At 48.6% G+C, this 17,888-nt stretch overlaps 1 protein-coding gene across 12 annotated transcripts in view; it reads right to left on the bottom strand.

Annotated features, from left to right (window-relative positions):
- LOC104661473 (disco-interacting protein 2 homolog C) overlaps positions 1 to 17,888 on the bottom strand; it is a 313,197-nt gene that overhangs the window by 87,109 nt on the left and 208,200 nt on the right. For all 12 annotated transcript variants that reach the window (XM_030939985.1, XM_030939981.1, XM_030939979.1 and 9 more), the window contains 5 exons: positions 17,378 to 17,471; positions 16,863 to 16,982; positions 15,389 to 15,503; positions 3,133 to 3,272; positions 560 to 696 (listed from right to left, as the gene is read on the bottom strand). In XM_030939985.1, coding sequence (XP_030795845.1) covers positions 560 to 696; positions 3,133 to 3,272; positions 15,389 to 15,503; positions 16,863 to 16,982; positions 17,378 to 17,471 — 606 coding nt within the window. The remainder of the gene's footprint in view (positions 1 to 559; positions 697 to 3,132; positions 3,273 to 15,388; positions 15,504 to 16,862; positions 16,983 to 17,377; positions 17,472 to 17,888) is intronic.

Here is a 17,888-nt window from a genome sequence, read left to right as displayed (position 1 = left end):
GGGTTCTGAGTTGTAGCACTAAACGTGTGTCTGACCCCTTCATGTCTCTGTTCATTACACAGCACATCTGTGTACACGCCCCTTGCATGCACATTACACACGCATCTGTGTATACCACAAACATACTTGTTGTGCCACTGAGATCGTTACATACAGGTATGCTCAAGTTCTCATCAGTTCATACCTGGCCACGGCTAGCCCAGGCCGAGGGGCTGTAAAGGGGCTCCAGTCGGCTTCCCCAGGCAGAGCCCTTCTCGCCCACGAGTGCACGTTCCCTCATGATCCACTTTTCACAGTAAAAGTGAGAAAAGTAACAAAAAGGATCCTTTCTTAGGAAATCGTGCTTATTGTTTTAAACCCTGGTTATAAGGTCAGAACAAAGCTGATAAAACAAATTTATCAAGTGATAAAAAGTGGTAAAGTGCCATCATTTTCATGAATATAAACACGTCTTGCTGAAAATGGATCTTACATTCCATGTCTGTCACTACGCACCTGCCAAGGCTGTTTGGAGACGGAGCCATAGGCAGTGCTCATGGCAGAACACTCCTCCACCTACCTCAAAGGTGTTCTTGGTCATGCCGGAGAGGCCATAGTAGGATGTGCCCGTCGCAACTGCACACACACACAGCTCCCCGATCTCATCCGTTCTGCACAGCTGAGGAACCCCGTCTGGCTTCACTGAACACATGATGGCTAAAAGCAAACAGGAAAGCACACGCCGCGTGAGGAGGGGGGGTGGGGAAAATAAAGGAAACAGGGAAGATGCGAATATGAACGAGGACACCAGTGAACAGGAATGGGGTCTGGAGCAAAACTGCATGGATGGTAGTCAGCCAGACATTCCTTTTCCCTAAAGAGCCGTGATTTTTCCTGTTGCAGCAATATGGCCAATTTCATAGCTGAAACATCAATAAATATTGCAACTGCTTTAATGTTAATGTGCAAGTTGTATTTAGGGGCATAATATCATCTGCCCCTAAATACATTTTATTTGGGGAGGACCCTCAGAACCAACCTCAGGGCCACCTGCCACACGTACATCAGCAACATGGTGTGACCTGAACTCTGCAAATCAAGCCTCTAATGCCTTAATCTGAACCTTCGATTCCATGCTCCGTGCAAGGTGAGTCCTTCTGAGAACACCACCGGAGCGCTTCACACACAGTTCAGTGCTGATCAGTTCTCACTGGTGCCACCAACACTTTGATGCTTTGAACAACGTCCTACATACCCCCCAACTGCAAGCCACAAATCTGATTAGGGAGCCAAGAGCCTCATGCTTCAGAGGGGTGAAGTGTGCATGAGTGACAGCTGAACTGTTCAGAAAGAGCCTGAAACAGCCGGCACCCGCTGGGCTGGAGTACGGGCGTCTAAGAAGTGGAACAGCGGAAACATAAGTTAAACTCACAGGAAGAAACAGTCACATTAAAATTACACTGAAAGATTCTTCACCCATCATATTGGTAAAAATAAAGTCAGGGAACAGGGCGGATAAGGGAATGGAGAGAGAAGGGCTGCTGTTGACTGCTCGGCGGGGTGTAAAGCCTCACAGGCTTCGAAAAGACAATCGTCATAAAAGCTACATCGGTAGTTCTCTTGGAAACAGAACTCCCACTTCGAGAACTGTTTCCATCAGACACGAGGGGGTCACTCACTGCAGCAGCAAAAGAGGGAAAATCCCCAAACAGGGGAGGCTCAAATAACCTCAGCGCTCCCACAACATAGCACTGTGCTGCCTCGAGAACAGCACGGAGCTCGTTACGCGCTGACAAAGGACCCTAACATATAAAATGTGCGTGTGTAGGCAGTACTCTATCATGATGTGAGAAAACCCCGAAATCCAGGGCAGAGAACACACACGGGGTGGGGGCGCACGCGTCTGTCCCACATCCCCAGGTGCCTCTGACAGGGAGCCTGGGAAGCTTGCGGTTGCTCTCACGGTCACAAAGGACCGTTTCCATTGTGTCCTTCAGAACCTTTTGAAGATTTCACCATGAAGCTCCATTTATTTGAAAACTAGGTATTAAAGAAAGAAATGGAGCCAGGGGGCCTGGCCACAGCTGGAGAGCAGGGAGTGGGCTGGACACAGGGGCTGGAGGGCTGGAAGCAGAGGCAGAGCCGCGGGGATGCTGGAGGGCGTCCACAGGGAATTGGGGTAGTGAGGAGTAGGGAAGCCAAGGGCTGCCTTCATTTCTTTTATGTCAAACAGGGCGAACAGAAAGGCAAGAGCTTCTGGGGTGCCTGGCCCCAGTGCAGCTCACCATGAAGGGGCATGAGGGGTCTGCCTCTGTGAGACTCCACGGGGCGGGGGTCCCTGCTAAGGCACACCTGACCTGGCGTCCTGCACCTGCTACTGAAGGTGGCAGCACTGCTCGCATGGGCATGGCTACCCTGCTGGGCTTGAGCCCACACCCCATGCCTGGAAGGCTCAGCAGGAGACACAGGCTCTGGGGTCCCCAGCTGAGAAAAGAGCCAGGTTCCCTTCCAGGGGCCAGAGAGCCAGGGGCTGATGCTGCCAGTGACCCCATGAGTTGAATGCCAGGTGTGTGCACCCTGAGAGTGGTAAAGCGGCTCCTGGGAGGTGCCTGGTCGCTGCTGGTGGGGCTGGTGGGAGGCACGGTGGGCCCTGCAGCTGGGCGCCTCCTCACGCATCTGTGGAACAGGCTTCTGAGACTTGGAAAAAGGGCTCTGCTGCTGAAAACAGGCTTCATGGTCACACACTCACATTCCTTGGTTTTCACACGTCTGCCTTGGGGGCAGCCAAGCTTGGCTGTTCCCACTCTGACTGGTGCCTTAAGGTGATGGATGGGCACGTCCTCTGGGGCAGAGAAGGGAAGCTGCCCAAGCACCAGTGTGGACCCTGCACTGGCCCAGAAGCCTTCCAGGGAAGAGGAGCCTGAGGTCCCACTGTGCAAAGCTGCCCTTCCCCATCTCCTCGATCGTCTACCAGGAGAGGGAACACTGCCTCACATGTCTGAAGCCTCACAAGGACTTAAGACTGGGAGTGAGGCTCTCAGCCCGAGGACATACCACAGGAACGTGGGCACGTGGGCATGTGGGCTTTGGTGATGTGTGTTAGAAAAGCATTTAATAACTGGTTAATCTGTGTGGCTCGCGACGCACACCCACCTCCAGGCATCACGAGGCCGACATCCTGCACGGTGAGCACGGAGAGCTTCTCTTCTGAGTCCACACGAATGACTCCGTAGGTCAGCCCATGCATGGAGAGGACACCCCGGCCCGGGGGCTGGTTACTGTCATCCGTGGGCCTGGAACGACAGTTTTTAACTTGAATATGCAGGGGCAGATAAGCCATCACAACCACAGCTGTGCAGTCAGCACACACGCAGCAGGCTGGGCACCCCTGGGAGCAGTGCCGGCCACCCACGTGGCCGCATTCGGGGGTGCTCGTTCTGTTTATGAACGGCGGGGGGCGAGTCGACTGCTTCCGCCTCTGCGTTCCCAGGGAATCTCAAGAATACCCAAAAACTACGAAGGCAGCTCCTCTCCTGCCCTCTCTATGCAGGCCCTGCACAGACCGGCTCGCTCTCTCCTCCCAGCTCCTGCTCACTGCACAGTCTGCTCTTCAGTTTCGCAAATGTCTGGAAGGGGGTACATCCACTCCAAGAATGCAGGCAGAACCACTGAACAGAAATGATGGAAATCCTGACTGTCCAGCCTCAATTCAGACGCAGGCTGTCTGGGCGTATGCCCAATTTTATATCTAAGAACCTAAAATAAGATTTATGCTGTGCCATTCTGGCTGCCAAGTTCTAAGGAAAATTATTTGGGTGGCAGGCAAGCTGTAGAACGCACTGTGGGTCAGGAGAACGGGGTCCACGCAAGGCAGGTTTCAGAAGACCGCTGCACACACGTGCAGCACCCTGGGGCCCGCCCCCCTCCTCTGCCGGACACCCCAGCCTGCTCCCGCCTGGGGGCTTCTGTGCTGGTTCTCGCTGCTACCCAGGACGTTCCTCCGGCAGACGTCTGCACGGCCCTCTCCCTCCGTGTCTCCAGAGTTTGGCTCAAATTTGGGACTTCTCATCCCCTCAGAAAACACTCCCCACCCAGCGTGCCCATCCCATAGCACACACCTCTGACTACCTGTGCAACCTCCTCCCTCAGACCCAACTCTCCCGAGTTTGTTTTGCTCACTGCTGCATCCCAGCCCTGGCAAATGTCTAGCAATAAATATCTGCTGACAGAATTTGTGAACAAATAAGTTAAAATCTCTCTAAGGCCGGGCTCGGTGGCTCACGCCTGTAATCCCAGCACTTTGGGAGGCCGAGACGGGCGGATCACGAGGTCAGGAGATCAAGACCATCCTGGCTAACACGGTGAAACCCCGTCTCTACTAAAAATACAGAAAACTAGCCGGGCGAGGTGGCAGCGCCTGGGGTCCCAGCTACTCGGAGGCTGAGGCAGGAGAATGGCGTGAACCCGGGAGGCGGAGCTTGCAGTGAACCAAGATGGTGCCGCTGCACACCAGCCTGGGCGACAGAGCGAGACTCCGTCTCAAAAAAATAAATAAATAAATAAAATAAAATAAAATAAAATCACTCTAAGATCATGGATTATATTCCTGAAAACTAACAATTCCTCAATGGTTATCCAAGTGAGTCACCACAATTTAGGTGCACATCACATTTGTTTCTGTAATTTTCCATATATAAATCTTTAATGCACTTCAGACTTAAAAGCTGGGCCTAAGAGCTTGCTGTTTAACTTTAAAATATTATGGTTTATAATGAAACTGAAGACATAAATGAGGCAACATAAAAGTTAAAATTTACAAGAGGAGATCTCATTTGAATGAAGTAACTGGTGTACTGAAAAAAGCATGAAAGACTCTGGAAACAGAATTACTCTAGATGTAAGAATCAAAAAGGATAGCGCTAACCAGAGAGAAAAGTCTGCCCAAATAAGAAAACCCACACGGAACCACCTAGATAGGGTGAGTTCAAATCACTGGGCTTTACGTCATTCTCCTGGCCTTTACTTCCCAGAGACCCCAAACACACCAAAACTTCGAAATGAAAACAATGTTGTCAGTGGTCCTGCCACCCTTCCCTCACCCTAAGAGTCCTCTACAAAGATCGACGTGGGAGTCAGGAACTGTGAGCTTCAGTATCTGCTGTGGGTTGAATCATGTCCCTGCAAAAGATCACCCCTCGTATCTGTGACCTTATTTGGAAGCAGGGCCTGTGCAGAGACAGATGCCCCCGAACTTACAATGGGGTTACAACCTGATAAACCCATTAGAAAGGTGAACATCGCAAGTTGAACCGCCTTAAGCCAGGGCCATCTTATGACCAGGTTACAATGAGGTCATACTGGGTTAGAATGGACCCTAAATCTAATTACTCTGTCCTTGTAAGAGGAGAGAGAGGCCTGGACACAGGGAGAAGCTCACATGATGATGGAGGCAGGAACTGGAGTGACGGGTACCCGTCCAGGATCGCTGAGCACCCGAGGCCGGGGTGAGGCCTGGGGCGGGTTCCCTCAGCACCTCCAGAGGCCCAGCCCTGTGACACCTCAGGGTCTCCGACTCCAGCCTCCAGAACTGAGACAAGTGTCTGTTGTTTAAACCACCCACTGTGTGGTACTTTGTTACAAGAGCCTGAATACAGTATCTTAGTGATAAAAATTTAAGGTACACTTAGTTTTGTTTCAAAAAGCCACATGAAAGCAAAACGCTGGGCTAGCCGAGATTCAGAACACTGACCTGCCGGGCCAGAGGCTGGGAGGAAAAGTTATCTTAGGGCCCAATCACGTGTTTTGTTGTCTCAATTACAAAATCCCCCTTCCCTCCCTTTTTCTTTTCTGAGACACAGTTTCACTCTGTCGCCCAGGCTGGAGTGCAATGGCGCCATCTTGGTTCACTGCAACCTCTGCCTCCCGGGTTCAAGGCATTCTCCTGCCTCAGCCTCCTGAATAGCTCGGACTACAGGTGCCCGCCACCACAGCCAGTTAATTTTTTTACTATCATTAGTAGAGACAGGGTTTCACCATGTGGGCCAGGGTGGCCTCGAACTTCTGACCTCGAGTGATCCGCCCACCTCAGCTTCCCAACGTGTTGGGATTACAGGTGTGAGCTACTGTGCCTGGCCAAGATCCTCTTTTCTATGTTTAAACACAGTTAATGAGAAATAAGACTTGCACATTTAATAATTAAATACCTTAAGATTACAAATTGTGTTTGCTATAGGAACTTTTCAATTATGCTTATACAATGATAGTTACAGGAGACTGAATATGTTCATATTAGCAACATTAACCTTGTATTAATTTAACCTGCCACTGCACATTTATTCATATTTGATAGATTCTCTTGCTAGTCGGAGAAAATGTATGGCCCCGGGTTTCCTTCCTTGCAGATGTGCAAGACGCTGGCACACAGCCAGGCCCAGAAGCGCAGTGCTCCCGACACACACACAGGCGGGCACAGAGGTACAGTGCTCCCGGCACACACACAGGCAGCCTCACAGCCCCACCTCTCCACAGACGTGGTGTCCGGGGCCACCCCTTAACTTCTGACCTGGTGGTGCTGATGCCTCCCCCTCCAGATGGCAAACCAATGCCCCAGTGGTGCCCTCCGTGTGCCAAATGGTTCTGAGTCTTTCATGCATAGGGACTCAAAACTCACCACAAGCCTATGGCCATTACTCCCCAATTTCAGATGAGAAGACTCAGGCACAGAAAGGTCGACTTCATCACCCAAGTGAGTGGTGGGGCTTGGCAGGACTCAGACCCAGAGCACAGCCTCTATTCCCAGGACACTGAGTGCATCAGTCTACTGCTCTCTTTTTATAAAAACTTAGAAGCAGACAGTACAACCAACGTGAGCACATTCTTAGTATGAACAAGGCAAACATCACAGTCCAAAGGGAAAGTGCCTGTTTCTGCTCCAATCCTGTGCCCCACAGATAACCACTATGGAGATTTTTATATGTCAAAGTTTAGACTCCCAGATATGCAGTTAAGTATAAAATATGTATGTATACCAATACATTGATTTTTTAAAGAAAAGCAGAATCAAGATGCTTCTTTAGTGTTGGGAGAAGCTGAGGCAGGGCTTGCATGTCTGACATAATGTAAAACAGTCTTGGAACATGTCCGGGGTCCAGGGTCTAAAACTCCTCGTGGCCTTCGGAACACCAAGCTCTGTGCTAAAGGGTGGAAGGTTACCCTGACGCACTGTTATCTAAGCCCAGGGCATAAAACCCCTTGTGGCTTGGATAGAATCCAGGGCTCGTGGCCTTTGGAGTGTGTCTAGATTTGCTGGCTCCTTGCTCTCCCAGGATCGAATGTATCTTGAGTTAAAAGAACCTGCTCTCCTTTATCTCAAGTAGCAGAGTATGTTCCACATGCTTCAAAGGAAATGCTAAACCATCACAGCTGCAGACCACGCGCTTGCCCCTTTCGACTGCCACATCTCCACACTTGTTTCTTTGATCACCAATAAATAGTCTGGACGTCCAGAGCTCAGGCCCTTCACAGCCTCCGTACTTGCAATGGCCCCCTGGTCCCACTTTCTCTCTCAAACTGTCTTTTCTCATTCCTTTGACTCTGCCAGACTTCATCACCCCCACGACCTGGTGTTGGATCCCATCACCCCAACATTCTAAAACTCAGTCTCTTCACTAAACATACCTGCAGATCTTTCCATGTCTCTGTGTGTGGGTGTACATCTGTGTAGGTGTGTGCACCACTGAATTCAGCTGGTTTGTTACATGGTATTCAGTAACATGAATATATGATCATATATTTTCTTTCATTCAATTTTTATACAGCTGGAAATATACCTGTAACATATGTATCTAGAAAGAAAATGGAGGATCAAAAAGCACATATACTTAAAATTTTAAGAACACCTAAATACCTTCCCAAAAGAACATATTTTGCATTCCACTAACAGAACAGGAGTATTATTTTCTCATCTACTAGAAAAGCACCTCACACTGGCTGTATGGGGTCGTGGTTATATATTTAATGACCTACTCTGCACAGTAACCCTGTGGAGATGGGAGCAGCATCATGACCCTACCGTTTAGCAGATGCGGCAGGGCAAGGAGGGCTGAGTGCTGCCCAAGGCCGCTGCTGCAGAGCCGAGACAGCGCCAGTCCCAGGCTGGCTTCAGAATCTGTGCATCTGACCACAGCGCCAAGCTGCCTCGGCAGTGCCCATCTCTGCACACTCTTGCCAACACTTAAAATGCTTCCCAATTTGTTGAGTAAAACACCACTTGTTCCAATTTGTGTTCCCTATATTATTAAGCAAGCTACATGATATTTACCTCCATCCACACCTTGTTAGGAAGTAAAAATCCCAAGTAGGTCGACAAGGTGAGGAAGGGAAGAAACAGTCCCCAAAGGCAGAACTCAGGGGGATTTCAAAACATCCACCTGAATAATCAGTATCAGTGCCCTAAATAATGGCTGATAAAGGTATCCAGCCCATTCATCAGCTTCCAAACTCAGTTCCAAGGTGAAATGATGTTCAAGACCAAGCAGCTTTGTGCGTCTCACGAAGAATATGAATTTCAGGAGGGACCATCTCAGTGATCTCTGGGAATGTAAGGAGGCAGCATCCACTCTTGGAGATATGGAAGGAGCAAAATACAGAACTACGTATACAATACCACGATGACGTGCAAAAGGAAAACAAGAAGAAAACTAAAGGACAATGGAGTCTGGATGTTTTGTTGCCTCCAGATCTCACATTGAAATGTGACGTCCAGCGCTGGAGGTGGGCCTGTTCTCAGCGGTAACGCGAGAGTTCTCTATGAGTTCATGTGGGATCTAGTTGTTTAGAATAGAGCTGGGCATCTCCTCTCCCTCTCGCTCACTCAGTCTCTCACCATGTGACACACGGGCTCCCACTTTGCCTTCTGCCGTGATCATAAGCTTCCCGAGACCTCCCCAGGAGCTGAGCAGATGCTGGAGCCATGCTTCTCTTACAGCTGCAGAACTGTGAGCCAGAATAAACCTCTTCTCCTTGTAGATTACCCAGTCTCACACACTCCTTTATAACAATGCAAACAGACCAACAAAAAGGAGAGAAGCAGGCCAGACCTCGCAATGTGGCCTCACAAAGAATGCACACTATGGCTTCCATCAAACCGTTGCACTGTTGACTTGTCATAGCGTTTCTAGCCTCTGGAAAACATTCCATAAGCCTTGCCTGCATAACACCTTGAAGCAGCAGCTCCTATAAATTTCATGAACACGTCCAGTTTGCTACTCCTGACCACAAGCACAGCCCGGCCAGGCTCAGGACATTAACACAAAACAAATAGATCAAGTAGTAAACAAGCCTTACCAGCCTCCAGCTCTAGGGCTTACCAGAGGAGCCGCACTGCACCTGCACTGCTTCAGTGCCGCCTGTTATTTGCTGAATCCCTGAGGCAAGTGAGTTAACAAGGGTGTTTTTCTTCATCGTACACAGGCTCTCTCCAATCTAGTAATTCTCAGCTTAGCAACAGCAGCACATTTGGAGAACAAAGAGTTAAGCTGCAGACCCCACCCCGCCCCCACAGCAATCTTTACACAGCCTGTCTTTGCAACAGATCACACACAAAACACCCCTGTAGTCACGTAACTGCGGTAACGGCAGCAACACCTGCTGAATTCTTACTACGAACCAGGCGTGTTTTTAAGTGCTTTGTGTGTATGAACCCACTCAGTGCTCACAAAGGCCTCTGAGGGGGCTACTGCTGTGATTCTCATCTACAGACAAGGAATCTGAAGGGACTGAAGGTGAAGCCCCATCCACATCACAAAGCTGGCACAAGATGAGCATGAGAAGGACCCAGGCTGACCTCGGCCCCTGACAGAGCGGCACAGAGAAGGACCCAAGCCGACCTCACAGAGAAGGGCCCAGGCCGACCTCAGCCCCCGACAGAGCGGCACAGAGAAGGGAGGAGGTGGCGCTCATCCCACGCCTGACGTTCCCCACGCTGCCGTCAAAGCACCTGCACAACGTTGCTTCTTTGGGAAGACGCATTTGGGTTCCAGACAAAATGAGAAGTTACCGGGAAGCCTGTTTGAGAGTGGAGGGGTGTTTCCTTCCGAACTGGCAGCCAGAACCCTGAGGAAGTGTCTTTTTTTTTAAAAAAACAGGGCAGCTGCTCTGGTCTTGAATCACCATTCACCACCGAAGGTTTTTCTTTTAGACGAATGTAAATCAGCCCTGATGAAGGTGCCTGGGCACACAGAACACAGAGCATGTCCTCTGCTTTCTTTCCTCCCTGGGCCACTCTTTAACAGCAGCAGAATGCCCTCATACACTCACAGTACCCGGTAAAAATGCCCTTTAAAGGACAGGGAGCAGGTAAGCTTGTGAACTCATTTTAGCAGAATTAATATTTTCAGGAAACACTTGGGCACCACAAGGAGAAATTCAGTGAAAAATGTGCATGTACAATGTTTAGTGTGACAGACTTTCAAAACCACAACAGATAACGGAGGTTGTGATTTTTAACAGGAAAAGATACGACGTAAAAGCAGCCAGTGTATTAAGTTATGAGTTGATTTAATGTAACATTCTTCCTTTTCTCTAATAGGAGCAATGCATGCCCACAAAAAACGGCCCATTTTAAAAGCCGTGCAGCACCGTGACTGCCCATCACCACCGCCTCGCCCGCCCTGTGTAGCGCAGCACAGACAGTGAGCAGCCCATCTCCACTGCCTCACCCACCCTGTGTAGTGCAGCTTTGTTTTTGGCACTGAATATACTGTTTACAGATACTTAATCTTTTGTTACCAAAAATGGGATCACACTATATAAACTTTTTTGCAAACTCTTTCTCAGAAGCCTTGGCCACCTTTCTGTTTCCAGGGGAGGTTACGGGCTGAACCTGGGGGGACCCTGTGGGGAGGCCCCTCCTCTGCCACATCTTCTCACTGCACCGCGAACCTTTGCCACGACAAACTTCTCATGTAATTCACCACAAAACAGAACACACTGTCAAACGCAGGTGGTCGGGTGAAATTAAACAGGAAAGTCTGGTTTGCTTTTCAATGCTGCCTAATTGTCAGGCTCTGGTTCAGGTGATTTTCATCTCAAGACTATTTTATAGAGAATTTCAAAATTTTATCCCTCTTTTTAGATAAAATTACACAGTTTATCTTGCTTTCCCTTGCATGCTGGATTATGGAACTTGGGTCTGACTTTTCTGAGCAGTCAGAAGCGCTCACTTTGGAACCACTTTGTCTCAGAGCTATGCTGTTTTCTCCTGTCACTCATCCAGGCACCATTCGCACCCAGTGGGCACCAGACAGCACCCTTCTCCCTGTGCACACCTCTTCTTTGATTTTCTCCTGGCTAATTTCTAGCTCGGATACTTTCAAAAAATGGAAGATGGCTGTTGTGACAAGGGGGGAAAAGACAATATTCTTCTCTTTTCTGGAATTACTGTTTCATTGTTTTAGATGAATTTTTGCCTTTTCGTTACTAAATTATCAAGATATCCGAATAATACTTTGTAGTTACAAAGCTAAAAATTATGTTTTTCAGTTCAATAAACATTTTCACAATGTAGCTTTAAGGAAATCAATTCTGTCACATCTACATTCTGGAGATGGTAACAGACTCAGACAGCAGGAGGTTTAGGGGATACTTGTAGCCAGGAAACATAGTTTCCTGGTTTTCGCCTTGCAGTTTGTCCTTTAAAAAGTTTCTGATGAGTTTAGGCACCACAAATCCCTATTTCCCCAATATTTCCTACTCTAAAACTAGTATCAGTAGAAAAGAAAACACAAAATATAACAGGACAGTGACAGTTTCAAAGAGAAGAAAATACTTTAAATGCCTGGGTGAAAATACAGTTCACATAGGAAGACTGAGCAGACCTCACTAGAGCACGTGACTTCCTGCCACCACTTGGCTGACACACGTGAACACAAGGGTGAAAACAGACACACATGAAGGCAGACACATCAATACAAACACAAAGACAGGCATACACAGGTGAAGACAGCCATGAAGAAAGGCAAGCATGCATGCACATGCATAGACACGCATGGACAGACATGCATAGAGACGTGAACACAGACATGCCTAGACACGTGTGAACACAGACATGCATAAAGACATGTGAACAGACATGCCTGGACACACATGAACACATGCATAAAGACACACGTGAACACAGACATGTCTAGACACACGTGAACACAGACATGCCTGAGGACAGGCACGTCTCCAGCCCTTGTCCCTTCAAGGTCTGCGACTCGTTTTCAAAGAATCTCAACCACCCTACAACGAGTGCTGGTCATTCTTTTTTGGCAACTGGCCTTTCTCTGAGGGGAGAACCGACGGTGTAAGTTCCGGCAGTGACCTGCCTCCAGCGCTGGGCAACCTGAGGGAGGGCACAGTACCTGGAGCCCAGGCACCAGGCTGCTCCCACATACCCCCCAATCGCCAGGGCTGCTGCTGGCTCCCGTGCACCATACCCTCCCCAACCCCTTACAGCCGCTGCTGGCTTCTGTACGCCGTGCCCCCCTACCCCACCCCAACCTCTTCCCCATCGCCAGGGCTGCTACTGCTCCCGGAAGTGCCCGTGCATCCTGCCTATTTATCAAGCAGGACACTGGAGGTTCCATTGATCCTGTGAGCCCCAGAACCTTCCAATGTGCTCTGTTTTGCATGACAGACATTCTATGTTGCTTGCAAGAGTGACATTAAGATACTCCACAGCTAGTAGGCTGTGGGCACCTCTGTCAGACCTGGGGCTCTTGAAGGCCCTGGCCCTTGACAGCCTGGAAGATCGACTCATAGCCCCGATGTCCACGCCCGGCCCTGCTGGCACCTGCAGCCCTGGGTGGCTGTCTTGTGAGTGCCTTGGCTTCTGATTTATCTACTCTTTTATGTTTTTTTTTTTTTTATTTTTTTGCAGAAGAGAATCACTAAGTGACACATATTCCAGAGAGGGCCAAAATTCTACAAATAGTAAGCAAATGCATCTGCAATTTTATCTGCATTCTACTGCAGATAATCATTATTCTTTTTTAATTAAACAGACTGAAAGCCAAACAAGCAACCAGCTGCAACTCAGCATTGGAAGTTCAGTCCCTGCTTCGCTACCAGGAGCAGGGGCTGTCCCTGGAAGATGCTTAACACACAGGACACAAACGCTTAGATCCCAACACAGAGGAAACGCCCATCCTAGAACCCCTTCAAACAGGCGTCATCCCATCCTCTACAGACCCTTCTCTGCAACAAAACGGGAATGTAGCACTTGTTTTTGTTCTTTAAAAATCGTAAGGAGTAAATGAAATGAGAGCACTGTGCTGCCTCCCATGCTGGACATGATGACATTTAAGAAGGCATTCATTTTGTTCTCATGCCAAAACCTGCAGGGGAGCCTTGCCAGACCTCACTTAAAGCAGCTTTACAGAACGTACGAAAGCCATCTTTCAGTTAATAACCTGGCCTCTGACCTCTCCTACGTGGAAAGTTCACCTCAAATCTTAAGACAGAATACACTGAGTTCACAGTCGCCGGCTCATTTTCCAAAAACACACATCTGTCCCAACCCTTCTACGGCACACAGTGGAAACCCCAGCACAGAGGGAAGTTTTCCTTCTGTTCACACATTCAGACAATGCAGAGAGGGGTGTGTTGGTGGAAATGCAAGTACGAGTGCTGCTTTCATCAAATTTATTCAGAAGTGACTTAAACATCAGGGTAACGAAAGATACAGGTTCTAAGGACCAGCACTGGTTTCTCTCCTGAAGATTTTCACCACCGAGATGGAGTTGCTGCCTAATTCATCTCAGGCAATTAGGGAGTCCAAGCACAATGGCCAGTTATACAGATTATTCTTTCGTCAAGCATCGGCATTTAACAGTTTATGCATCATATGCATGATAACTACATAAAAAAACAGTCTTGATGAGACTGAGAATGACGGGGGGCAGGGAGAACCGGCACGGGAACACTTGGGGGGCTGCTGTTTGTTTTCAGGACACTGTTGTTCCTAATTCAACTTGGAATGCTAAAATTGTATATTTTAATCCTTCTCGGTCCTTCAATTTGTCGAGCCCAATCATGCCAATCAGAAAAGTGGCACAGCCGAGAAGAGTGGCACAGCCGAGAAGAGTGGCACAGCCGAGAAAAGTGGCACAGCCGAGCAGAGCACTGAAGCCAGCTCCAGGGAGGCAGCTCTGGAGAGGGGCTGCTGTAACCCACGGCGGGCCGTGTCCAGAGACCACTCCTCCAGACACTGCGCAGGGTGCAGGCCGCAGCCGACCTGACGTACGTGCTCACGTGCACCACCGGGCGAGACAGTGGGAGGGAGACACATCCTGCTCTTGTTATCTCTGTTTGTGTCCCGGTCAATGCCTGCCCTTCAACAGTTTTGCCTATAATTTAAAAACCACACACTGCTATGGGAAGCCTGTTGCAAGCAGTCCTCCTGCACTCATCTACACTCCAGAGCTCACCTCACAAGAATGAAAGGACCCTCCTCTTCCCCACCACTGGGAGTATTGCTGTGGACACGCTGCCCCAGACCCCTGCACCACACCACCTTCTCTCTCGCCACACCTTCCTCTGGACCAGCCTTGGGTGGGCTGGTGACAGCCGACACAGGAACGCAGCTTCCCTGCAGGAGCCTGTTCTCGGCAGATGCTACAACAGCATATTTAGGCCGTCAGTGGCACCTACGTCAACCAAGTAAAATGAAAACAAAAACCCAAACGCACCCATGGCTCCACTTATGTAAAATGCCAAGCGTGTGCATATCACGTGCATACACACACGTGAGGTTTGGGCTTCACTTCCGGGGAATGACATGGGATTGTCAGAGCAAAGTGTACGGGAGGCACCTTTCTGAATTTACCCACTTTAAATTTTACTTTCATTCACTCAAAAAATATGCATCAGGCATCAACTATATACCAGAGACAGACAATGAAAAAAATAAATATACCTGTAAATCCCACAGCACATGGAAGTCAGTAGCACTGCAAGAAAAGCAGGCTGATGAAAACGGACTCTATCCCACCCCAGAGGAAACCAGAGGCTGACACACGCACGTGGAAATCGGAGTAAATCCCTATCCCACCCCAGAGGAAACCAGAGGCTGACACACGCAAGAGGAAATCGGAGTAATTTCTACCAACTGCAAGGACAAGCTATGATGATCCCATGAGCCTCTAGACAGTTCCACTTATTAAGGAATTACAGTGAAACTGCAGAGAGTGATGCATGTTTTTCAATGAATGAATCTACGTAAAAACAGAAATAAACTCATCTTGAAAGGTTAGGTCCCGCTTTCACCCTCACCCTCAGTGTTCACCGTTAGGATTTCCTGATCTCCCTTCGCTGCTGAATCAGGACTGTCTCTAGGTTAGTTACATAAATCGACAGGACCCAGTACCTCCGGATGGCCACAGTGAGGGCCTCTGGCGAGCTGGCGCAAGGACAGATGACCTCCTGTCGAAGGCCTTTACTTTGGAAGACATTGAGAAATGCATCGCAAGAAGAAATAGACCCTAGAGTGAAAGAGGGACAATGATCAGACAGCTGAAGCTGTGATTGATTCCAGAATCCCACCACAGAGACAGTTCTGAAGCTGTGGTTGATTCCAGAATCCACCACAGAAACAGTTCTGAAGCTGTGGTTGATTCCAGAATCCCACCACAGAAACAGTTCTGAAGCTGTGGTTGATTACAGAATCCCACCACAGAGACAGTTCTGAAGGTGGGATTGAGGCACAAGTGGATCTGGGCAGTATGGAAAAATATTTAATACAATTTATTATTTACGTTACACCTAAAGGGGTCATTCTCAAACAGAACTCAAGAATTTAAAGAACTCAACCTCCACATTTATGACCCCTTTTCTGACAGATGAACTTACTTTAGTAACTTTTCTGACACTTGTTCCACTGTTTTCAGTATGGAAGTTCCAAGACAGGGGTAAATCTAAACCAAATGAAGAAAACTTTCCTCTCTATTAAATGATGAGGTCGAGGCATAATTATCAAGAACATATCTGCTAAACTATGTCCACATAGAGACATACTTTCCTTTATGCAAGATGTATTGTTTTGTAGAGTTACATTGTTTTGTAGAGTTATGGGTTAAAACAATTGTTTATTAAATTAGCTCAGGATTTTTGAAATTTTATATTTGAAAACTGTTTATAAAACCTGTTTATGAGTCTGCTTTTGTATAGCAGGCATTAAAGGAGTTTATGCTGCTTTAACTTACAAACATAAATGTTGCATATTTCATAAATGCGGTCAGAAACCTTTCATTAATTTCACTTTGCTTCTAAGCTTTACATACTTTTCTCACAAAAGCATGCTAGCTAGGTTCTCGTTTCAGTTGGCTGAAATATTTCTCAAGGTGTATTTATAGTATTCTGTGGAGCCACTAATTTACTTTATCCGGGTATTTTTGTTAGAGGATATGATAATGAAATTACATGTAAAATGACAAATTAATTTACTGATCAAGAAAACTACTACAGACCGTAAAGTACGAGCAGTCAAATATTTCCTGATATTTCCTTATTACCTGCTTAGGGCTTACTTCATTTCATCCTCATAAAAGTTTATGACTTAAGCACCGTTTTACAGCCAGGGAAACAGGGTCACCAAAGGCACTTTCTCTACAGAATCAAGACATCCTCTGAACCCCAGGGCTGTGGAGTCTACAAATGCCTGTCCTTATTAAGCCATCGGACCTCTCGGCCAGAGTGAGAGATACGGGTTGGTGATTTTAAGACAACTTCTTTACTAAGATAAGGATTAGGAAAAGAAAAATCAAAGTATAAAGAATGAAACCTGAGGAGGGGGGAAAAAAAAGACTCCATAGCCTGCCTAGTTCACACGGCTCCTCACTTACAGGGGTTCGCGCCGTCCGCCACAATCAGCATTCGCAGAGAGGAGAGGTTGATGTCTCTCTGATCTCTGTGTGCTACTAATGCCCAATGCATATCCCTCGATTTCACACACGCCACTTTTGCTAAAAGAAAAATAGAAATAGGTTAGTATGTGCCACCGTCAGGTCGCCCCCTATTGAAAGAGAGAGATCATCGTGAGTGGTGGGGAAGGGTGAAGAATCACTGTCACCCAGCCCCCACGAGCCTTTTTTTGTTTTGTTTTTTAATACCAATCTCGGCTCACAGCCACCTCCTCCTTTTCCTGGGTTCAAGTGATTCTCCTGCTTCAATCTTCCAAGTAGCTGGGATTATAGGCATGCGCCCCCAGGCCCAGCTAATTTTTGTATTATTAGTAGAAATGGGGTTTCTCCATATTGGCCAGGGTGGTCTGGAACTCCTGACCTCAAGTGATCCACCCTCTTTGGCCTCCTAAAGTGCTGGGATTACAGGCGTGATCACCGCGCCCCGCCAGACCCACCTTTGTACTGGCAGACCTTCTGGATCCAGGAGAGAGGGTTCACCTTCATCAGCGAGTACGGGATGCTGATCACATGCATCATGTTCATGACGCTCTGCAATCAACACAGGAACATGCAGGGTGAGCACGGTGGGGCACGCAGAGGAGCAGCTCTCAGCCAGCGGCAGGGACGCTAGGCCGCACAGGGGCAGGGGGAGCCCTCAGAGTGCTGCAGACACCAGGCCACACAGCCCCTGGAGGCTCCTTAGGGTGGGGCTGGCAGGGATGGCAACTACAGAGGGGCATGGCAGAGGAGCAGCTCTCAGTGAGTGCCGTGGATACCAGGCCACATGCGACCCCAGAGGAAGAGGGGAAGAGGAGGAGGAGCCGCTCGCAGGAAGCACCACAGACACCAGGCTGCACGGGCCCGGAGGAGGAGCAGTCGCACAGGACCCTGCAGGCTCCTGAGGGTGGGGAGGGCGGGGACAGCTGGTCTGCATGAGCGTGGCCCAGTCGGGTCTGGGTGTAATCC

Source organism: Rhinopithecus roxellana, chromosome 10 (assembly GCF_007565055.1).
Source record: "Rhinopithecus roxellana isolate Shanxi Qingling chromosome 10, ASM756505v1, whole genome shotgun sequence".
NCBI classification, from domain to species: Eukaryota; Metazoa; Chordata; class Mammalia; order Primates; family Cercopithecidae; genus Rhinopithecus; species Rhinopithecus roxellana.
Note: the sequence above shows the minus strand (reverse complement) of the source record. Positions and strands in the feature narration are given on the sequence as shown.